Below are 22,222 nucleotides of genomic sequence, written 5' to 3' on the forward strand. Positions count from 1 at the left end.
TCTAGGAGCTCCCTTCAGATACCGCATTCGCCATTGGCACAGTCGAAGCATTGATTCAGATTGCTAAGTTACTCCTCGCACTTAATAGCTGGTCGTGTTGTGTCCGAAAATCACCTACCCATAACTGAGATCGACAGTCTGGAAAGGAAAGGACCCTGTGCTTAGTAATTACTTGAAACGGATCAAGATTCGACTGATTTCCCACCTTCAGTCTCGTGGCTACACCTGTAGTATCCACCGCAAATCCCCATCAAACCTCCCAAAAGGCCCCATATAAGGCATCTAAAGTCCCCGGTTCCCTCCTCCTACTTCTCTACCACTATCGCCTCGAGTCATGGCCTATTGCGATCGTTGCGACCGTTGGTTCAACTCAGAATACGCTTACAATGCACACCGACGCGACTCTAGCAGCCATTACATGTGCTGGAAATGTGACAAGGACTTTCAAACCAGTACTCGACTTGACCAACACTTGAGGCAATCGAGTAGACATAACTATTGTACCTATTGTGATGAAGACTTTGAAGATCAAGATGACCTCAATGAACATTATGAAGACTGTCATGAATTTTGTCACTCTTGCAATATGGTACGCTTCGGGATAGTTGTACATCACTGAGTTAACTTACGTTCGTCTTTGTACCAGTGGCTTGAAACGGCCAATGATTTAGTGGAGCATAATACGGAAGAACATTATTACTGTGTAGAATGCGACCGCCTATTCATGAATTTGAACAATCTTCAAAATGTATGTCTTATGTCTTTTACGTCCCTTTGACACATGAGTGATACGAGTGATCTTAAATGCCGATTGCCAGCATCGTAACTCTTCAATCCATCGTCCTAGGAACATTACTTGCCCAGGAAATGGGTGTAACGCTCAGTTCGTAAATAAGAGCGCTCTGCTCTTGCATTTTGAAGGAGGCAGTTGTAAATCTGGACTTACTCGCCAAAAGCTAAACCGGCTCATTGCAGAGCGCGATAGCTCCAACTTTATAACCAACCCGAACCGACTCCTCACTGGTTCGACCGAGACTTGGGCTACCCAAAAAGCTTGGAACGGACATGCATACGAATGCTATTTCTGTCACAAGGAATTCCGCTCGCTTGCTCAATTGAACCAGCATCTTGCAAGCCCCGTGCACGAACAACCCCTATACCATTGCCCTAAGCTTGGGCACGGCTGCAGAGCTCAGTTCAAGACGGCTAGTGGGCTCTGTCAACATATTGAGGATGGATCATGTGGCGTCGCCAGGTTTAAGGCGATTCAGGATAGTATGGAGATCCTGGTTCGTGGAGTTAGACGCATCGCCTTTTAACCCTACGAAGGAAGCCTCAACAACCCCCACTAAAGTGTACTATATGCGTGCTCTTGACTGTAAATAAGGGACGATTGAATATACCAAATGGGTTTCCGTTTTTGTCTGCGTCAGGGGTTATCTTTGCTACCTGTTATATCCTTGCCCAACTAAGATACACCCCATTCTGGATTGGGTGATCCTTCCCTAAAAGAGTCCTGCAACATCTAGCTGCTTCGGGTTTACAAAGTTATTTACACTACTAGGTATCATCGCTTATGACAAATTCGTGGCTTTTACTTGGTGTAATTAGCGCAGGGGACACTCTTCATACTCGGCATAACCAGTGACCGTTTCCAACAATGAAAAACCGTATGAAAATGACTGCATTAAACATTATCACTTACAAGACTCACAACCCAACTACAGTATCGTAAGTACATGTGTGGCGAGCCCAATTGTACAAGTCAATATATCCACAAAACCGTAACACAAAGAGAAAATAGAAATATTGCATGTTCAGTCCTCCGCGACTCATGTAGTCTCATGGAACACAGGTGCATATGGGTAATTCATACCGTCCATATGGTTCGCATCTCGTACCGGGGACCCAGTTCCAGACGCAAAAGGTCCAGGTGAACCAACCCGCGGGGTGATGAACCCAGAATTGCCTCCCATTCCAATCACGAATCCTCCGCTCAATCCACCAAGTTGGGTGCCGTAGCCTGTTTGATCCAGCATAAGTAACGCACTCACACACCATGTCAAAGAAAAAAACCATCGGGGCTTACCGGGCATGAGCATCGAATCCCAAAATCCGTCGGAGAACATTTGGCCCATGCCTAGTCCATCCATGTTGTGATTTTCCGGATCGAGGTGCCCGTGATGTGAAGGTGGGAACGCCTCGTCTGTGTGTATTGGGACCTCTAACGGGCCGAGGGGACCATCCCCGGTAGGAGGATACATTCTCATTCCGTTGAACGGGATTTCTCCCATTGGTTCGTTGTGAGAAAGAGTAGGACCCGCATGATGTTGGGCATGTCCTTCTGCGTCTACTTCTTGACCATCCGCAGCGGGTAATAGTTTTGGAGACGGAGGAGCAGTAACAGCCTCTTTCTTTGCGGCAATGAGGGCACGAAGGAATGTGCTGTACAATGCCGGGGTGTGGTACGGATTGGCTGCGATTTGCTCTAGCACATCAGCAACGTCGTTGACGATTTGGAGCGTCTTTTTCTCGTTGTCAAGGAAAGCAGAGAATTCTGGCCGAATGAGCTGTAGAAGACGGTATTAGACATCTTGCCACCATCAAGTTGCGAAACAACTTACCTTCAACAGAGTAAGAACCGCATAAGACGTGAATACGAAATGCGAATCCGGAGAGTAACGCATGTATCCACGGGGAGCCAACTCGTCACGCACTACCAGGACACAAGACATAGCCGACGTGTGACACCGGGAGAAGAAATGTCCAATGTCAACCCGCGAGCGTTCCATAGCATTCTGGAGCCCAAACGAGTTGATGACCAACATGGCGTAATGGTAGTAGAATGTTGCGGCCAGCGAACGATAGTCGGCGCTCGGAGATGTGTCATTCCTTGATAGAATGTTAGTTTGTCGTCCATCGGCATGCGGACTGTTACTCACTTGCGGCAGTATTCCCAATCATCACTCCAGGCTTGCAACTGGGACTCGATCGTCTTGATGACCAACAAGTAGTCGCAGTCTGTTTGCAAACCTGATGCAGATTGCGTTCCTGAATACAAAAAGTCAAGGCTTCGTGAAAGGATACGTTGCATCTCCTGCGTGATGATGGTTTAGCGAGACGCCACTGCTGAGTCAGGGTGGGCCAACTTACCAGATACGCAACAACACCGGCATCTTGTTCAATGGAATCCGGCTGCTTCCACCACTGTCCTGCGTTCCGAATCACAAAACTATCCGATCGTTAGCGTGCTTCCTAAATTTAATTTGAGAGAGAAAGAGACAGAGGAAACACTTACTCTTCTTTGATCGAATGCGGTTTACCCATCTGCGCGCTGAGGCTACGATCGAGAATGTAGCATACCCTGCAAAACACCATTAGCCATCAGAAAAGGCTGGAACAAGGGTCGCACTTACAGCCAAGTGCGTTCGCGATTCCGAATCTCCCTAGCCCTGGCCCGGCTTTCTGGAGAGTCATCCAGCTGCGGTTGGCTCTTGCGGTGGAGGTTGAGATCGGTTGCCATTCGAATCCCAAGGCCGAGAAGAAGCCAAGTCTTATCTTGTTCATAACGTTCTACAGGACCTGAGCCCCATAGGGATAGAAGAATGTATGCTTGAACAATCTAGAGCCAAATTAATTGGTTACGTGACAGGCGTACTGAGAGCTGGGCTGACTCACCTCAACGCTCTTGTATCCCCTTTCCGGAACACTGAACGCGAGTTTTTTGGCAATCGCTCCAAGTTTCAAGTAGAGCTCGGGCTTTTTGGAGTAAAACTTGGCCGCAATAGAGCAGACTAGGAGGGTGTTAGAGAATTTATCGAGTCCTGGGACAACGTATACGCACTTGTAGTAAGCAAGAACGGGCTACGTGAGCAAATCATCGACGGGGTATGAAACCCGCGCTCCAATAACCCACTTTGAGCCTACAAATTGAAACAAATTAGAACCCTAGAGCAAAATATATGGAACGCTTCGCGTACATTCAGGTGATCAAAATATCTGGGATAAAAATTAATTCCGTTTTCACATGTAAGCGAGACAAGGATGGCACTCACATCTCAAACAACTCCAAAACTTCCTCGGTTGAGACAAAACTCAGCATCTCGGGTTGGACTTGGCGCTCGATATACAGGCGGCGCAATGGCAAAATGTTCATTGGTCCTAGAGGAGAGGTTAGATAAAATAATCCAACGGATGAATGCACATACCGGGCTTGAAGTATGCGTCCGAGGCAACCCCAACGGGTCGACCGTCTACTTTGCCACTTCCGTCATCTTCATTGAGATTTCCTGGAAGCATACCCCCGATCCCGGAAGAAGTTCCCTTGTCACGGCGGTTTGCCAAGCTGGCTTCGGCCAGGAGTCCCAGCGGATTAAGTGTGTTATCTGGAAGCATGTGAAGGCGGGGCGAGCTGGACCGTGGTTTCTCGAGAGGCTTTTGGAGCGAAGAGCCGGTGCTCGTGTTGGTCATGTCGGGGGTGCTAACCGAGGGAGATCCCATGAGAGCTTGAACAGACGGTGAGGAGGGAGTCGGCGAACGAGTGACGGTGCCAGCAGGGAGCGAATTGATGCCCGGATGAGAGATCGAGTGCATCAACGTGTCAAGAGTGACCTCCATGCGCTTGAGTTGGCGCATGAGATTTTCTTGTTTTCTGTATGCAGATGAGGATCAAGTCGTTTGGATCAGATGTGCACACTTACTTGGATGGCTTTTTGCCCCTATTGCTCTCCTCGAAAACACATTCATGGTTGTTTGAGCGACAACGGTCACACTTTCCAGAGGAATCATCGCCTGCACCAACACATTTCATTTTCAGACGTCGGCAGTTCATGCATGCCCTGTCAATTGATGAGCAAGAGCGCTGTGCAGTGGGTCGAGTCACACCTACTTGGAGCCACGAGTGGCCTTGGGCTTAGGGCCTGCACCACTAGCCGGAGTGCCAGACTCGTCGTCATCGTCGTCTTGTGCCTGTGTGTTCTGCTTGTGCTTCTTGGCTGCGGTTCCCCCGCCGGCCTTGGTGCGCTTTTTATTGCCTTTTCCGTCATTTCCGCCAGCCACGGGTTCGTCGTCGCTTTCCCCGCCATCGTCGTCGTCATCGGAGCCATCGTCGGGCTCCTGTAGCTGAGCAAACTGCTGGGCTTGCTGAAATTGCAATTGAGACCCCCTCTGCTGCTGCTGCTGATGTGGCTGAGTGTACCCAGGGGGGTATGGGTATGGGCCTTGAGCAGAAGAGTGGGCGAGCTGCTGGTGGGAGCCGACTAGGGCGGGGTCGAGGGGGAGTGGAGGCGGGGGCATGAGATGGGGAGAAGGCTGCTTGTGGAGAACATGTGGATGTTGATAGTATGCTTGGGTATTTCCGGGTTGTAAATGGGAATGGATCTGCGATGTATGGCCGTGGCCGTCCTGAGCCTGAGCCTGAGCCTGAGCCTGAGGAAATGAAGCATGCGGAGGGGTCGGCATCCTTTGCGTGCCGTAGAGAGCGAGTCGGCTATTGAGTGGTCAGTTGCGAGCCGGTAGCGGGTCGTTTTCACAAGACGAATAACCGGTTGGGCTGATGACAATACAGATATAGGAAAAGAAATAGCCACCGCTGATCCTCCCTTTCTCTCCGTTGTCAGCTCGATACAACACCTCACAAGTGCGTTCGAGTGCAGAGGATGGTCAGCAAGAGGGTGAAAAAAAAAGAGATCAGACCTTCGGGTCGGCGCCCCTCCACTCAAGTTCTCAAAATACCAAGACACTCAAGCGATATGTAACTCTCCCCTGACAACAAACCACAGGCGCTTATCTGAATAAATGATCACCCGACCCATGGCCCCCACCGCCTCTTGTCCTTGTTCTCTTCGGTTGTTCTGTACTTCCCATCACAGATACACATACACTATTTTGACTCGATCCTCCCCGTCAGTTCGCGCGGTTCAATCGGATTTCAACTTTTCACGGGCCAATCGCATCTTGAGCTTGGTCCCACCGGGTCGAGGCGCTGATATAATACACCCGCCCCTGATCCCTTATGTCGTTCCGCTAGTCCAAATTGGATCGTCGCGGGGACAATTGATCTGGTTTGGCTCTCGTTTTTACGCTCTTCCCCCGACCTTCCTTCTCGCCGAAATTTTGATATGCGTGCGGTGATCCAACGTGTCTCGTCCGCTTCCGTTATAGGTAAGCCTAATAAATTGATCTTTTGATAGGTTGTTCACTAATTATGTGTCGGCGAACCCAGTCGACTCTAATGTAGTTTCATCGATTTCGAATGGGCTCATGTGCCTCATCGGCATTGGTGACGGTATGTGAAGTACATAATAGCCTAGGTCCTTCCCTCCATTAGAATCAATCCGACCCGAGCATCCAGACGATACGGCAAAGGACTCGGAATATATCGTAAATAAAATGTAAACGTTTCACCTCCCGGAATCATCGCATATATTGATTTGCCACCCAAGCTTAAACCTCAAAGTATTCGATGACCCAGAGACCGGAGCAATGTGGAAAAAGAGCGTCAAGGATATCGAGGGCGAGATTCTGTGCGTCTCCCAATTCACACTCATGGCCAAAACCATCAAGGGGGCGAAACCAGACTTTCATAAAGTGGGTCAATAGGTCACAAGTGTGCCATTTTGAAACTAAACTAATCAAGGAATGCAGGCGATGGTAAAACTCTAAACCCACTGGACCGGCTCTCCGCTCACCGATAATAGACAGGCGAACTATCCCGTCCATTCTATGCCTCGTTGCTCGAATCAATGGGGCGCGCATACGTCCCCTCACGAATTAAAGGTTGGTACATCTTGCGCCCTCTCTCCCCTCCTATTCTCTCCTCACACCCCTACTGACGCAATTTAATATAGATGGCCAATTCGGAGCAATGATGAGCGTATCGCTAACCAACGAAGGCCCCGTTACGCTCACCATAGACTCGCGTAAATTCGAGTATACGCCAGTTGCTGAAAACTTCCGCTAAGAAGAAATCGATAGAGGCAAACGGAACCGAGACTCCGATAGGCAACTGAGTCGAGGTGCACCTGATTCTGCTCAAGCATGGAAATTTCGTCGAGGCCGTGTGAACGGGGTGGAGGGGGACGGACACGAAGTGACAAATGCCAATGTGGTGATTGCCAGAAGCGAGGGAGAAGGACGGAATGACGACAGTCGGGGTCCTCACAGAATGGGTGTGGTTTAGACCGCCGAATTAAATACGTCTTAAAGCGTCGTAGATAGAATCATATTATGTTGATTATCTCCCACCTTGAGTAGATGGGGGCGCAGTCTACTGAGATTGAACGCATAGATTATAAATGCTTGCCAATTACATGCGCGATCCCTAGAAAATCGCAGATGTGATCCCCCGGAACCGAAGTCTAGGCTTGTATGCACTTCCGTGGGGCAGCGATCGGAGAAAGCCGTGGAATCGTCGCGGTATAGGGCTGAAGGTATCCGTCGTGCACTAGGGCTGTAGTTGACTAGGAGACGAGCCTTGCAGAAATACATATGTATAAACGACACTTGAGAATGGTCGTGTTTGTCTCCGATCACCAGGGAGGCATTGTCAACTGAGACAAGCATCGGGCCTAGAACGGCAAGGTTACCTAAGATGTGGTCTTATTAGGCTCCCGTATATAGAGTCCCTGCACTGAATGGACGGAAGAGCTCCTAGCATCAGCGACCATGTTGGGTTCGTGGGGAATTAATTTCTCAGCATCGCCAGAAAGCACGTCCTCGCTATTGGGCACCGGCGATGAATTCTTTAACATGTCTGATTCTGCCACGGTAAGAACGGGGGGTAATATACGCTGGAGCCGTTCGGTGCTAACCTTTGAGTGTCTGTAGCCCTCGTTGAGTCTCCCATCTCCTCTGAGCGAGGAGCCACGTACAGTACTGAGCATATCGACCACTTTCTATCCGGGCGCGCCAGAAACCGAGAAATCGGATCTATGGCTATCGTCGAGCGATGGAGTATTCTTTTTTGTTCAACGGAGCCGCCTACTAGAGGGCTCGTCAAATTTATTCGGGGGGTTATTGCTGTCGTTGGAGGAGAAAAGAAAACAGACAAAGGTCGCGCCATCAGTGCACGAGAGCCCGATAGCAGAGGACATATCGATCCTTGACCCGACAATTGATCTCAACTCGATATCCGCAGTTGAAGACACCGTGTTCAATATCCCCGAGGCAGACGAGGATGCACCGCCGGTCATCCCGCTATGCGAAGAGGCAGCATTGTTGAATATCATCTTGCTTATCATATACCGTCTGCCAATGGAGCGATATCGGCCGGATTTGCAGTTGATGTGTCGAGCGGCCCCCGCCCTCGTATCCTATGGCTACCGTCTCGAGAACCTCATCTCGCCAGCTTCCGAAGCATTCCGTCTTCTTATCGCCCATTCTATTACCCATCCTCTCGTCGTCTACGCCCTTGCTGCAGCCTACAACCTCGACTCATTGGCCGTAGCCTCGAGCAGGAACACGTTGGGCATCGAGTTGTCGCAGATTACCGATGATCTAGCCGGCGTTATGGGTCCGATATACCTACGGAGGCTATTTTGTGAGTCAAATCATCGAATGGCGCGGGCGTAACTCACATCTGTAATCAGTCCTCCATATGGGAAGAACAGATGCCCTCAAACGCTTACTACTCGAGCCACCTGCGGGCCACATGCCTTTACCTCAGTGCGGTCCCGACGATCAAAAATCCCTCACGCGGGCGTGGGCATTGGCTATCGCATACATGACCGTCGAAGCCAAGCCCAACACCCATGCTACCATGATAAGCTCCGGGTTGAGTGCATTAGGTGAACATCTCGAGTGTCAAAAATGTCGAGCCTGTCTTGATGAGCGAATACAGACCATTGTTCAACAATGGTCTATGGTCGGATCCACTATATGATGCAATCGTTCCCTTGTAGTCCCCCATCTTTCGCGTGTCATTCAGCTATTCGGACATGGGATTGCCTCAATTGGCGAATCCGCTTTGTATTATGAAACTCACCTCTCTGTTCTCGTCCCAAATGTCCCTTTCGCTCCCGTTACTTTGAAAAGCGTATACTTGTAGCCATGTATTCTCTACCTATTTTTGGATGTACTACTTTTTCGTGGCGCCACTGCGGAGCGTCGTAGATATTTATCAGGTCGGACATAGTTAGTTCACTACGAATACACGATGCGTAGTTGATATGGTTGAATTGGTGAAGAAGGGAGAGTTTGAACAGATGCGCGAGCTCCGTAAGGCATATAAACCAGCCATATCAATACGTCAGGTTCCAAAAGATGTGGGGTGACGTCAAATAGTGACGCAAACACGTTTTTCTTTTTTATCAATAACTTTAATTTAAAGACATCGAGACAGGGCTCTATACAGGGTATAATCGTGTAGGAATGATCGGGCTACAATCGAATCTCGCGAGTATGTAACGCTGCCTTTCGAACGCGGTTCATCACGGCCAAGCCCTCCTTGGTTTCGTCAACTGCTTCGACAAAGATCGTATCTGCCCCGTCTTGTTCAAGTGTAATCAACCCATGGAAGAGATTGCGTGCTGCTTGAGCAGGTTGATGGATAGATCCCAACGAGTGGCGTATGAATGTATGCGTAGGCGGTCTGTCAAGGGCACCGATAGCTCCCCGCAACGGTGAGTCATCGAGCAAGAGTAAGCCAATCTTACGTGGCCCGGACGTCGCACCGGACATAAACGAATCGATCACCGTCTGGAGCTCTTCTCCCATTCGCGACTTCTCGCCTTGTGGAACCGGGACGAGCAACACAACCGGAACCCCGGGAGAATAATGTCGGTACTTCATCCCAGGTGTAGTCGGGGCATTTTCGAGCGTCTTGTCCGCATAATCCCTCTGATGGACTAGCACTCTAGTCTCAGGACCCACAACCCGTTCGATCTGCTCGACCGTCACTCCTCCAGGACGCAGTATTCGTAAATGGCCATCGGCTCCGAGACCATCTACAACCGTCGATTCGAGCCCCACATCGCACGGCCCGCCGTCCAAAATAATTCCAACCTTTCCCCGAGCTCCAAGGTCCCGCTCTACATGAATCGCCCGAGTAGGACTAGGAGATCCGCTGGTGTTTGCGCTTGGTGCTGCGAGGGGCGCTTGAGACGTTGCAATCAGCGCCCGAGCGATCGGATGTGACGGCATGCGTATCGCAACAGTCGGATGCCCAGCTGTGGTGATCGGCGGTACAACAGCTGGATCCGCAGGGAAGATCAAGGTCAAAGGACCAGGCCAAAACGCATGAATCATTCGTTCGTAGGTCTTGGGGAGAATAAATCCCGAAGGAAGTAATGTATATAGCATTTGCAAGTCGGAGACGTGTACGATTAGAGGGTTGTCTGATGGACGTCCTTTAGCACTGAATATCCGCTGAACTGCTGTGACGTCGAGAGCGCTTGCTCCTAGACCGTAGACCGTTTCTGTTGGAAAGACTACTACTTGGCCTTGAAGTAGCTCTTCAGCTGCAGCTTTGATAGCGGTACGGGTTTCGGTGTCGTTTATGACATGTCTAGAGGTCGAGGGAGATGGAGAGTCGAAATTGACTAAAGAAGGATCGCACTTTAGAACTCGAAGGGGGTGGTGGTTGACCGTCATGACACCAAAGGACAGGCGTAGTCGATGAAATAGGATATATCGTGGTAGAATTTTCACGATGAGAGCTAGTGATGTCCAAGTCTTTTGATATAATGTGGTGGTACTGGGATAGTACGGGTGAACACCCAGCTATACGGTCTCACTTTGCCAACATACCAATTCGATAATACGGCCAGTGTTTAAGGCAATAAGGTGAATTGATCAGATAATAAGTTTAAGCAGTAACGTAGCAGTACTCGATAAACGAAATTTGCATGGTACTAAAGTTAACGCTTGGATGAATCATTCTAATTTAACTGTTAGTCACGTGGAGTCCGATCAGTTTCAATGTCATATAGCCGAAGATTGCATTTATCGATCATAAATTCGGCAGCAGTTGATCAAATGCGAAGTCTAACTCTCGACTCTAGCTCAAGTTCACCCTCTTAAAGAGTCTCCCATTGAACTCATTAAACAACACATATCCTCAATTCCGTTTCGTCCCTTGGTTGGCTTCGAATTCAACATGCTTCAAATATACGTTCGGTGCTCGTATGCCAGCTCCTATATCTCCCGCACCACTGGTGTTGATCTTGAACCAAAAACGTCAGGAAAAATAGCCCACTGATCTTCTCATTTCGAAATGGGATTGAAAATAGTTTAGAGTACCACTATATAATGTACATATATCGCCTTAAAGTAATGAGGGACGGGATCTGAAGTGAGATGGTAAAGCTATGATTATTACCTTCCGCCGTGTAAATGTTCTTTCCAGACACCCTCGTTAATTATTTTTTAGAAAATCCAGGCTTTCTCTATTATATTCAGGTCTGCAAAACAAAGTGGAGATCCCAAACTGTAAGCGGGAAATGTACAAGGCTCGAAACACATGCAACTTACCTCCAACCTATCAGAAGGGTTACCAGCACACTCTCGGTGGGTTTGGATTCTTGTGATCAGCCCCCTAGCGTGATTAACCCATGGATGATTCTCGCCAAATACCCGGATATAGTCGTCAAGATTGATTTGTAGGTTTCGTGCTTCCTGTGTAAGCCCAAGGTGTAAATAGACGTCTGCAATGTCGTGGATGCTCTTGAGTGTTTCGGGATGGTCATTACCCAGCACTCGCTTCTTTGTGTCGACTACCTGAGCGAACAGAGCTCGTGCGTCCTCGTATCGACCAAGGGACGAGTAGCTTCCTGCGAGCTCGTGCATGCTTATCAGTGTATCCGGGTGGTCGTTACCCAGTACTCGCTTCGTTGTGTCGACTACCTGAGCGAACAGAGCTCGTGCGTCCTTGTATCGACCAAGGGACGAGTAGCTTCCTGCGAGCTCGTGCATGCTTGCCAGTGTATCCGGGTGGTCGTTACCCAGCACTTGCTTCTTTGTGTCGACTACCTGAGCGAACAGAGCTCGTGCGTCCTCGTATCGACCAAGGGACGAGTAGCTTCGTGCGAGCTCGTGCATGCTTGCCAGTGTATCCGGGTGGTCGTTACCCAGCACTTGCTTCTTTGTGTCGACTACCTGAGCGAACAGAGCTCGTGCGTCCTCGTATCGACCAAGGGACGAGTAGCTTCCTGCGAGCTCGTGCATGCTTGCCAGTGTATCCGGGTGGTCGTTACCCAGTACTCGCTTCTTTGTGTCGACTACCTGAGCGAACAGAGCTCGTGCGTCCTCGTATCGACCAAGGGACGAGTAGCTTTGTGCGAGCGCGTGCATACTCGTCAGTGTATCCGGGTGGTCGTTACCCAGTACTCGCTTCGTTGTGTCGACTACCTGAGCGAACAGAGCTCGTGCGTCCTCGTATCGACCAAGGGACGAGTAGCTTCGTGCGAGCTCGTGCATGCTTGCCAGTGTATCCGGGTGGTCGTTACCCAGCACTCGCTTCGTTGTGTCGACCAACTGAGCGAACAGAGCTCGTGCGTCCTCGTATCGACCAAGGGACGAGTAGCTTCCTGCGAGCTCGTGCATGCTTGCTAGTGTACGCGGGTGGTCGTTACCCAGCACTCGCTTCTTTGTGTCGACTACCTGAGCGAACAGAGCTCGTGCGTCCTCGTACCGGCCAAGGGACGAGTAGCTTCCTGCGAGCTCGTGCATGCTTGCCAGTGTATCCGGGTGGTCGTTACCCAGTACTCGCTTCGTTGTGTCGACCAACTGAGCGAACAGAGCTCGTGCGTCCTCGTATCGACCAAGGGACGAGTAGCTTCCTGCGAGCTCGTGCATGCTTGCCAGTGTATCCGGGTGGTCGTTACCCAGCACTCGCTTCGTTGTGTCGACCAACTGAGCGAACAGAGCTCGTGCGTCCTCGTATCGACCAAGGGACGAGTAGCTTCCTGCGAGCTCGTGCATGCTTGCTAGTGCGCGGGTGGTTGTTACCCAGCACTCGCTTCGTTGTGTCGACCAACTGAGCGAACAGAGCTCGTGCGTCCTCGTACCGGCCAAGGGACAAGTAGCTTTGTGCGAGTCTGTGTATGCTTGCCAGTGTATCCGGATGCTCATTGCCTAGCACTTGCTTAAGGCTTTCTTGAACGTAAACATGTAGCCTCTCTGCCTCCTTCCATTGCCCCCTTTTTTCGTAAACCCTAGAAAATACTAACGCTTGATCTGTCCCAATCTTCTCGGTTTGTTCTGGAAGCACTCCACTGACATGAAGCCCAACGCTCATAAGAAACTGAATTGATTCTAGACTCTCATCCACACAACTCGCAGCCGACATAGCGAGTAGACTTCTGGCACATTCTGCTGTCATATCCTTATACGGGGCAACCGTACGGACCCAGTCCTGTACGAGTGGGTGGATTCGATACCCTTGGTTTACGTCCTCATATTCAAGCAGCGAGCGCGATAAAATCTCGTTGAGAACTCCCGAGAATGAAAGTCCATTCCAATGTTTATCTGTACCCAGGAACGTGCCTAACAGGTCCTCTAGCTTCCTTTGTGCCATATTTTCGAGTTCTGTGGTGGGGAATCTGGGCCTGTAAGACGTGATATAGCTCGCTGCTCTCCTGAATATGTTAATCGTAATCCCGGTATGGTGTAGGAATGAGATCAGCGAGAGTAGCTGTTGAGCTCGTGGGCTGAGTACATTGTAGCACATTAGCCAGGTCGTATATACAGTATGCCCATAGTTGTCGGTCTTGACTACCGCTGAGAGTTGGCTGTACGCTTCCAGTGCTTCCTGTCGTTGCTCGATGAACAGGGATCGGTACTCAGTGATCGACATAGAGACTCCAATAAACGATCCGGCATGTACAATAGCAAGTGCAAGTAACCAAGCTCCTGCGACCGACTTGAGACAAACGTTTGAGTATAAACACACGCCTTACCTCAAGCAGAGTGACGGCATTATCTATTTCTTCGGGGGGTATTCGTTGATTTTGTCGACGTGCGCACTTTAGCAATAGCGTCAGTGCATCCTTGGATTCATGCTCGATACGCTGCATTCCGCATTCGTTCCTCGTGCGAATGATACCATTCCAGGCAAACGGGTAGTAATAATTACACTTCCGTGATTGCCTCTAGGCATGTATTCATGGATAAGGATCGGGTCATCCGCGTTATCGAGCACAAGTAGCCATGGTTCACGGTATGATTCAAGCCTGAAGAACGGAATGATATGTGTTACCAATACCATTGGCTACTGCTACGGCCTTTAGCATGGTCTCAATCGATTGCCGGGTGCTTGCGTCGATGTATATGACCTCTTTCCAGCTGTCGTATGTTCGCTCGACGACCTTGAGGACGAGCTGCGTGCCTGCGCCTCCGATTCCATACACAACGCAAACTTTACGCTCCCTTTCGGACCCGAGAATAGACAACTCGGCGCGGCGTAGCTTTGGCTCGCAGCCTGTGAAATGGGTGTCGGTGCTGGCACCGCTGTATCGCTGGAGTAGCATCGACTGCTGCGATCCAAATTTCGCCATCTGTGAATGAAGTGGTTGGAGAGTATGGTAAAATGTAGGTAGCACTATACCGATCCGAGCTGTGGGAGCAGCTTCTTTCCGTAGACGAATTGCCTCCGTAGCCTTGTCCATTACTTGTTTAACTTCTAGCATCCTCATATATGCGCGTGTATGCTCTGCCACCTCGCTTCGCTGGTCCCATTTATTCATCTTAACAATCTGCATTCCTTGGTCTACACTGAGTCGAAAGTATATCCCGCTCGTCGAGCTGAATCGCCTAGCCATGTCCTCTGCCACTTTTTCTGCATCCTCTGCGATGTCTTTCATTGCTTGTATCGCAGTCGTGGGTAGTAGCTGACACAGCATGGACCTATCGGGGACTTGGATCGTGCGCGCAAGGCCAGTACCAATACTCGTTACAGAGGATACATGTCGTTCTGGGTATACCATCTTTGCCTCGATTAGTACATGAGCAAGAGGATTATTGCATCCAAGCCCTGCGTCAACGAACGACTGCTTCAGCGATGGACTACCAATGTCAAAGCTTTTGAACAGATCCGGGTGTGCCATGGTCGCACAGAGGGCCTCCCATATAGCGCATCTTGGACCTTCATTAACGACAGCAGGATAAGATCGAAAGGCAGTGGGTATACCAGCTCTCATGTTGTACCTTGACATAGCAAACACCAGACTATAAGTCAATAGATAAGTATACTGGAGTTTTGCCCATCGGTTTTTTTTTCTTACGTTCTGCACTGTGTTCCTGTGGATTGGCTCTCCATTATTGGCTCTTCTGGGTTCCCAGTTATCTTGTATCTCCATAAGTGAATCCTTCAGCTTTGATGTCTTGAACGTTAACGTTCCTGACCGACTGAACCACTTTCTTTCCGAGAACACCTTTGTCAGTTTCGCGTATGATTCGATGGCTGAATGAACCGGCATGCGCAACCTTCCTAGCATGCATGCCTGTACCTTCATGGGATGGTACCAATTAACCATATACCAGCAATATTTTGACCTGGAACGACTTACGCGCCTGTACCAGTGCCAGCGATGAGGTCAAAGTATTGGTAAGGGCTTGGTGTCGATTCGAGGTTCTCCTGGTGTTGTCCGCTTCATTAGTTCCTCTATTATTATAAGGGCTGATAGCCTCGTGCACCTCCGCCGTCTAGAGTCAGGGACCAGGGATTAGTTTGAAGGAAGAAGATGGGATTGGGGACAAGTGTACCTATAGACAAGATGTTTAAACCTTTACCAGAGGGCTTCGGTTGAGACATTACGGTGTCAAGTTTGTTGTAGTATGTTCACTTGGGTAGTGGGGAGATCCTGGGCTGGTCAAGTGCTCAGAGGGACTCTAGCGCTGGTCTAGGCCACGAGGTATTAGCGCTTCCGACCACAGCCTCGCTAGTAACGTTAACAGAGTTTGCCTCTTAAATCTATCGGGTCTGACACTAGAGTATGCATGATCGTATTCTAAGTTCGCTAAAGTTTTTAACATGTGGCAATATACATCTACATGGGCCTACCAGCTCTCAAGAGTAATTTAGATAATATTTCTACGATCAGCGCTCAGGTGGCCTGGGCAAGTAACAAACAACCAAAGCGAGAAAGGAATATGGTTTATATTACAATAGCTATAACACACTGACATTTCGAGTAGTCTAGAAAAGTAGGGGTGACGAGGATAGCCCCCTTTGAGAGTGCATAAACCAACACACCTGGGTGGCTTGACATCGTACAGACGTGCATCTGGAAATAATAATACCATACTATTTAGCCAGCTTTGCAGCCTTTTTCGCATGTCTCTTCGCGCTTCCCAAACTCCGAGTCGTGCAGTTCCTAGACATCAACTCTATAAGTCAAATGCATACATTTTAGGTGTATGCTTACCATGTTGGCGATCCGTTTAGCCGTCGATACCGCATTCAGTCCTTCTAATACCTTTTCTTCGGTAGACTAAGTTCGGTCAGTGTGTGCCTGTCATACCTGGGTAAGCCACAATCCAAGCTAAATCACCCACCACCAATCCGCGCTTCGACCTTGTGTATCTCTCTTCATCACGTTCAGTCACAAAGCTAATCGCCATCCCATTCCGGCCCGCGCGAGCAGTCCGCCCAACACGATGCGTATACTCCTCGGGCGCACCCGGAAAATCCCAGTTCACGACCAACGCCACGTCTGCGATATCCAACCCACGCGCGCCCACGTCCGTACTGATCAACACCGGGACGACTCTCGAGCGGAACAGGTTGAGCGAGTTGAGTCGTTCGCGCTGTTTTAGCCGCGAATGGAGCGCGGTGGCGCGTATGCCGAGCGTTTGGAGTAACTTGGCGAGGTATGCTGCTGTTTTGGGTTTCGAGACGAAGATGATGGTGGGTGGGGGCTGTTGATTGTGTCTTGGTCGACTTTGGGAGGTCTGAAGGCTTTATTGACTTTTTTGGATTTGTGTGATGGTTCTTGAGGCTCGGGGGCGGCCACGCGCATGTGTGCTATTGACTCGGGCGGGTTACAGAGCGCATAGAACAGGTATGGCTCTCGGACGTGAGATGGGACAAGTAGGTAATGCTGCTTGAGAGTACCGACTGTTTCCACACTAGATTGTAACTCAGTATGCACGGATACCGGAACAAGGCGGTCGCATACCTATCTGTCTGTATACAAACGGCGTCTGTTTCCCTGGCTGAGGGTGGCATTGGCAAGGCTCTCGACTGCCGGTGTCCATGTGTCGCGGTAAACAAGCAGGTCTGTCTGTCCTTTGGAGTTTTCGATAGGATCTTCGCTAGGTCTTCAGCAAAGGTATCGGTCAATAGCCGGTCGGCTTCATCAAGCACCTTGTTTGTCATTAGTAACACAGACACATATAGATTAGACTTTGATGACATGCTACCAGGAACTTGAGTCTTGACAGGCTCCATTCACTCCCGTTGCTGTCCATATGGTCCACCAATCGACCGGGGGTAGCTACAACCACATGGGTCTCCTTCCCAGCTCGAGCGCTTGTTCCATCATGTCCATTCCACCTACGATCACCGCTGTCCTCAAGTTCAATGACCTCCCAAGACTACGAACTGCTCGGATATCTGGAACGCCAATTCCTGCGGCTTGATTAGCCTCGAATAAAGGTTAATAACGCCGCTTGCCTGGTAGGTGTAAGCACCAGTGCATAGATACCGTACGGGTCCTCTGATAATTTCTGTAATATCGGAATAGCAAATGCCATAGTTTTACCCGAACCTGTCTTGGCGTTCCCGATAGTCCCTGCCTACACTCATATGTGAACTTTGTCTGTAGAAGCCAAGCAAAAGGCGTACCTGATATTATCGACGGCAGACATCCTATCTGAAACAGGCGTAGGTCTCCGGATCGACATGGCCTCCAGAGATGTGACTAGTGAAGGCTTGACACCAAGTGAGCCGAATGTGACGTCTTTAGGAGCTGGAGGCTGTCGTGCGAGTTGCGTTCTGTTAGTTTTAGTCACTCGGTTAGGAGCTGTATCGAATTTGAACTGTAATTTTGGGGCATCGTCTTCAGAGTCGGAAAGCTCAGGATGGACAGATCGTTTGGTTCGACCAGAGTCTATTCCAGTGTCAGAGTCTGAAGCGTCGGATGATCCAGCGTGAGAGGAAGAAGAGGCTTCAGAAATAGCCTCAGAGCTTTCAGATAGCCTCCTTCGTTTGAGTCGCGGTCCCTCACTCAAGTGGGCGGACATTACAGTCGGGTGGTAGAGAAATCAAAGCAAATTTGGTATGGTAAGGATGGACAGATCGTTTGGTTCGACCAGAGTCTATTCCAGTGTCAGAGTCTGAAGCGTCGGATGATCCAGCGTGAGAGGAAGAAGAGGCTTCAGAAATAGCCTCAGAGCTTTCAGATAGCCTCCTTCGTTTGAGTCGCGGTCCCTCACTCAAGTGGGCGGACATTACAGTCGGGTGGTAGAGAAATCAAAGCAAATTTGGTATTGGTAATTAGAAAGCTGCAATCGAGCACAGCCACTTGATGTGTTTACCATTCTGACGCCAACACTCCATGCCTCGACGGTCGCTGTCTCCACGCCGCAATTCACCGCCTCGTCGCTCGCGAAGATCGCCAGATAGCGACAGAAACCGAGACCGAGATAGAGAGAGGGACAAAGAGAGGAACAGAGACCATCGTGAAGATAAATACAGCCGAGATTCCAGACCCCGTAGCTCTCGAGACGATAGACGAGATGACTATGGTCGTGAGCGAGACAGGGACAGGGACCGCAGAGGAAGAGATAATCGGAGAGATGATGACGATGGCCGAGATTCTCGGCGTGGAGAGCGTCAACCAGACTCACGTCCACCCAGGGCTGCTGCCACAAACACCGTAAAGCACGGGGACGGAACCTCCACTCTGCTCAAATACAATGAACCCCCGGAAGCCCGCAAGCCCGTTGAAAACTGGAGGTTGTATGTTTTCAAGGGCAAGGAACAAGTTGGTGAGTGCCTCCAAACGAAACAGATTCACTCTCCTCATCAAGGTTTAGATTACTTCATCTCCACCGACAGAGTGCCTACTTGGTTGGGCGCGACCCAAAGGTACGCAGGAATGTGTCGCCTCGAGCGTCGATGTTCACCTCATATTCATATTTAGATCTGTGATATCCTAGTCGAGCACCCCTCATGTTCTAAACAACACGCAGTTATCCAGTTTCGCCAGGTCCATGTCAAGGACGAGTTTGGCGTAGCCAAAGCCGTAATAAAGTACGCCACTTGATATTGACTATCACTCCAGGGTCTAAATAGTTAGCACAGGCCATTGTGATTGATCTAGAGTCCACTAATGGCACCATGGTGAACGACGATACCATCCCTGTGTCACGATTCTATGAACTCAAGCCCAGTGATGGTGAGTTCAATGAATTCATCTCGCCTGCTGTGCTTAAATTTCACATCTAGTTGTAAAGTTTGGCGAATCCACTCGTGAGTACGTATTGCTACACGACAATGCACTGTAACGTGCCAAAAACGTGTAATATTGGCATATATGTTGGGACTCCACCTTGTTCCCTGTAATCAACCTTGTCACTCAGCCAGTTCCGTAGGCACGAATGTGTACAGTCGCTATATCGCAATTCATATCTCTTCATATATGTATGGCGCAAATTTCTCAATAATGACGCCGCGAGCAATCTTCGATGGCAACATATCTGTGCAACCCGCCAACAGGCGCCTGGGCGACCTTGTTTGAAATATAACCTCATCAGTTGCGGTTCGCCCCTCGAGCTCGATAATCTTACATCTCCGCAACCGCTTGCCTATTCATAGAAGTACCTTGTGCTTCGAATTAGGAGAGTGTGCACCCTAGACGCGGAACAACTTTGGGGGGAGTGATGAACTAGAAACGGGGGTATCCATAGATGCATGCGTTGCCTCTGGGTCCATTGCTCGCCCGACAGTATAAGAACCCCGGAGTCTTGGCTCTGTATCGTAAGGCTCGTCCCTCACATTTGTTACATTTTACGCACTTATTCCGGCAGGGCCGAGAAGAGCCTCAGGCAGGCCATATCCAACTGTTAGTATTTCCCATTGCAACCCCATCCACTCCCGTTCATTGACTGCATCTAACATGGCGTAAAGTGTTTTCTTTTCTTTTTCTTTTTTTTCACAGCTATCGCAATTTTTTTATCCTTTCATTACCGACTGTATTTAACTTTGTGAAGATGCCTTCCATGTGTATTGGACGTATCGCCGTATTGTTTGCTCCCGGCTGCTGCGCTGGCCGCACCCCTCCAAGAAACTCCCCGGCAGCTCGACCAGCTCAAGGGGCTCATCGGAGGCGGTGGACAACAAAAAGGACAGGGCGGCGCAGCGAATCCTCTAGGAGCGTTGGGAGGTGCCGGGGGACTGGATAAGCTACTCGGTCAGGCTACTGGCGCCGCTGCTAAACAGGTACGACATTCGCCCTTATTCTTCTTTAGTGGTTTATTGATTTCACGTTATTATGTAGAACCGTCGCAGTCGCACCCGTCGACAACTCGACCAACTGAAAGGTCTAGTCGGCGGCGGACAGAATGGTCAAGCAGCCGGCGGAATCGATGGTCTGATTGGACAACTTACAGGTGGTGCGAATAAGAACCAGGTACGTACTGTGTGCCATATCCTTTTGTTGTCTAACGTGAGTGCATATAGGCTGCCGCCTCTCCCGAAGGAGCCGCCTCTCCAAGCGGGAATTCGACCGCTCCTGCTACAGGTTCTCCAAGTCCTACTGAGAGCCCGGCTACCCCTTCGCAGGGCGCCGAAACCCAGGAGGGCCACCAGGTAACGGAACGGCCACTCCTCCAGCGGCGCACCCCTGCTGGGAACAACGCAACAGAACCCGCGCTCCTGCTGGAAATAATGCAACAGAACCTGCTCTCTAGCTCCCCCTGCTGGAAATAATGCAACAGAGCCTGCTCCTCCACCTCCCCCTGCTGGAAATAATGCAACAGAACCTGCTCCTCCAGCTCCCCCAGCTCCTAGTGGGAGTGCGCCCCCTGCTCCCAGTGGAAACCCACCTCCTGGCCTCCCAACGGAAATGGGCCCCCAAAACTCGATCAGAATCAACCCGGCGTTGCGTTCACGACGACGACGACGACTGTAGCCGCAGGACCAACTCCACCTCCCGGAGGTATGGTGACTACATATTGAATGGTTCATGTTCTCATCCTTTTTTTTTTTTTCCTTGGCTCGTAGGTAACCCTGGTGCTGGCGAAGGTGCAGGAGCCAATGCGGGAGCTTCCACAGTTACTACGACGGTCACTGTAACTGGTGAGTTGTAGTTCTACATGAATAGCATAGGATGAATTGTTAATCGAATCCACTTTTCAGTTACTGGTAATTTATCGCGTATTTAACTTACCCTGGCCGCAACTCATGTCTTGTATTCTTTTTAGGTGGTGCCGGTAATGCTGGTGGTGCAGGTGGTGCTGCAAGCGAAACGGGAGGCGCTGGACAATCGAGCAAGTTACCATCGCTCCTTGAAAAATCAGCTTGATATTAAATTGCTATACTAGGTACTACAGCGGCACAGGCTGCTCCCACTCCAGGGAACGGAAATGCCGAAAATGGTTCGACTAGCGCTCCCAGCGCTCCTCCAACAGCTAGCAGTCAGTTGTTCTCCTCTTTTACAAGATAATGACTGACGCACGTACTTAGCTACCGCCACTGGTGCTGCAGGAAACGAAGGAGGGGCAGCCTCTTCTACCACTACTGCAGCCACTGGAGCAACTACTGGAGCAACTGCCGGTATGTAAAATCCTGGTTCCAAATATCCGTATACTGATCACATCTTACTTTAGGACAAGGAGAAAATGGTATTGAGTTATTCGCTAAATATTATTCACCTGATTGACGTTTCTATTAAGGTGCTCAACCCACTGCTCCCCAAGCGACCCCGGCTCCTTCGAGCGCACCCGCTGGTGGAGCCGGTGAAGGTGCCCCAGCTGGAAGTGCCCCAGCTGGAAGTGCAGGTGCGTCTACTCCTGATCCGCGACACTCTTTGTAGCCTGACTTAGTTTAATCGAACCAGCTGGCTCTCCGTCCTTGTTCACCTTGACTTCGCCCGCACCCACGGCCCGTAAGTCTTACTTTTTAACATAATACCGAGCACGTACTTATTTATTTAACCTTCTAGCTCTTCCTGGTCAAAACACGGCACCCGCGGGAGGTGCACCAAGTTCGACCGCCGCTCCGGCCGCTTGAGTGGACACCCAGCGCTTAAAGACATAAATATGCTATACTCTCCCTGATATA

The 22,222-nt window shown here is 50.0% G+C and overlaps 7 protein-coding genes across 7 annotated transcripts; 4 read left to right on the top strand and 3 right to left on the bottom strand.

Moving 5' to 3' along the window:
• Nucleotides 1-334: 334 nt before the first annotated feature.
• On the top strand, nucleotides 335-1,319 carry RhiXN_04045 (Zinc-finger double-stranded RNA-binding domain-containing protein; the record flags this gene model as incomplete). Its single annotated transcript, XM_043323862.1, has 3 exons — nucleotides 335-589; nucleotides 647-748; nucleotides 819-1,319. 3 exons carry the CDS (start codon nucleotides 335-337, stop codon nucleotides 1,317-1,319), a joined length of 858 nt encoding a protein of 285 aa, XP_043176281.1.
• A 513-nt stretch (nucleotides 1,320-1,832) lies between these two features.
• RhiXN_04046 (Fungal specific transcription factor domain) lies at nucleotides 1,833-5,460 on the bottom strand (the record flags this gene model as incomplete). Its single annotated transcript, XM_043323863.1, has 14 exons — nucleotides 1,833-2,023; nucleotides 2,090-2,570; nucleotides 2,625-2,892; nucleotides 2,943-3,097; nucleotides 3,154-3,232; nucleotides 3,299-3,364; nucleotides 3,417-3,622; nucleotides 3,679-3,794; nucleotides 3,845-3,923; nucleotides 3,981-3,999; nucleotides 4,056-4,161; nucleotides 4,209-4,651; nucleotides 4,701-4,838; nucleotides 4,889-5,460. The coding sequence occupies 14 exons, from the start codon at nucleotides 5,458-5,460 to the stop codon at nucleotides 1,833-1,835; spliced, it is 2,919 nt and encodes a 972-aa protein (XP_043176282.1).
• A 659-nt stretch (nucleotides 5,461-6,119) lies between these two features.
• Nucleotides 6,120-6,961, top strand: RhiXN_04047 (D-tyrosyl-tRNA(Tyr) deacylase; the record flags this gene model as incomplete). The annotated part of the gene is made up of 7 exons (XM_043323864.1): nucleotides 6,120-6,162; nucleotides 6,224-6,286; nucleotides 6,353-6,392; nucleotides 6,444-6,588; nucleotides 6,646-6,651; nucleotides 6,699-6,777; nucleotides 6,849-6,961. 7 exons carry the CDS (start codon nucleotides 6,120-6,122, stop codon nucleotides 6,959-6,961), a joined length of 489 nt encoding a protein of 162 aa, XP_043176283.1.
• A 704-nt stretch (nucleotides 6,962-7,665) lies between these two features.
• Nucleotides 7,666-8,881, top strand: RhiXN_04048 (uncharacterized protein; the record flags this gene model as incomplete). Its single annotated transcript, XM_043323865.1, has 3 exons — nucleotides 7,666-7,767; nucleotides 7,828-8,539; nucleotides 8,589-8,881. 3 exons carry the CDS (start codon nucleotides 7,666-7,668, stop codon nucleotides 8,879-8,881), a joined length of 1,107 nt encoding a protein of 368 aa, XP_043176284.1.
• Nucleotides 8,882-9,378: 497 nt separating this feature from the next.
• On the bottom strand, nucleotides 9,379-15,253 carry RhiXN_04049 (kinesin family protein; the record flags this gene model as incomplete). The annotated part of the gene is made up of 5 exons (XM_043323866.1): nucleotides 9,379-10,671; nucleotides 11,470-12,955; nucleotides 13,005-13,848; nucleotides 14,195-15,162; nucleotides 15,219-15,253. 5 exons carry the CDS (start codon nucleotides 15,251-15,253, stop codon nucleotides 9,379-9,381), a joined length of 4,626 nt encoding a protein of 1,541 aa, XP_043176285.1.
• Nucleotides 15,254-15,276: 23 nt separating this feature from the next.
• On the bottom strand, nucleotides 15,277-18,388 carry RhiXN_04050 (Helicase conserved C-terminal domain; the record flags this gene model as incomplete). Its single annotated transcript, XM_043323867.1, has 11 exons — nucleotides 15,277-15,437; nucleotides 15,504-15,639; nucleotides 16,362-16,427; nucleotides 16,492-16,854; nucleotides 16,905-17,064; nucleotides 17,115-17,302; nucleotides 17,359-17,503; nucleotides 17,541-17,566; nucleotides 17,629-17,733; nucleotides 17,797-18,124; nucleotides 18,165-18,388. The coding sequence occupies 11 exons, from the start codon at nucleotides 18,386-18,388 to the stop codon at nucleotides 15,277-15,279; spliced, it is 1,902 nt and encodes a 633-aa protein (XP_043176286.1).
• A 106-nt stretch (nucleotides 18,389-18,494) lies between these two features.
• On the top strand, nucleotides 18,495-22,171 carry RhiXN_04051 (smad nuclear interacting protein; the record flags this gene model as incomplete). Its single annotated transcript, XM_043323868.1, has 19 exons — nucleotides 18,495-18,927; nucleotides 18,976-19,027; nucleotides 19,083-19,086; nucleotides 19,140-19,184; nucleotides 19,244-19,337; nucleotides 19,388-19,415; nucleotides 20,152-20,380; nucleotides 20,439-20,570; nucleotides 20,621-20,749; nucleotides 20,975-21,098; nucleotides 21,164-21,238; nucleotides 21,299-21,304; nucleotides 21,364-21,372; nucleotides 21,484-21,576; nucleotides 21,626-21,715; nucleotides 21,769-21,783; nucleotides 21,835-21,939; nucleotides 21,999-22,046; nucleotides 22,104-22,171. 19 exons carry the CDS (start codon nucleotides 18,495-18,497, stop codon nucleotides 22,169-22,171), a joined length of 1,779 nt encoding a protein of 592 aa, XP_043176287.1.
• Between the last annotated feature and the right edge of the window lie 51 nt (nucleotides 22,172-22,222).

Source organism: Rhizoctonia solani, chromosome 1 (genome assembly GCF_016906535.1).
Source record: "Rhizoctonia solani chromosome 1, complete sequence".
NCBI classification, from domain to species: domain Eukaryota; kingdom Fungi; phylum Basidiomycota; class Agaricomycetes; order Cantharellales; family Ceratobasidiaceae; genus Rhizoctonia; species Rhizoctonia solani.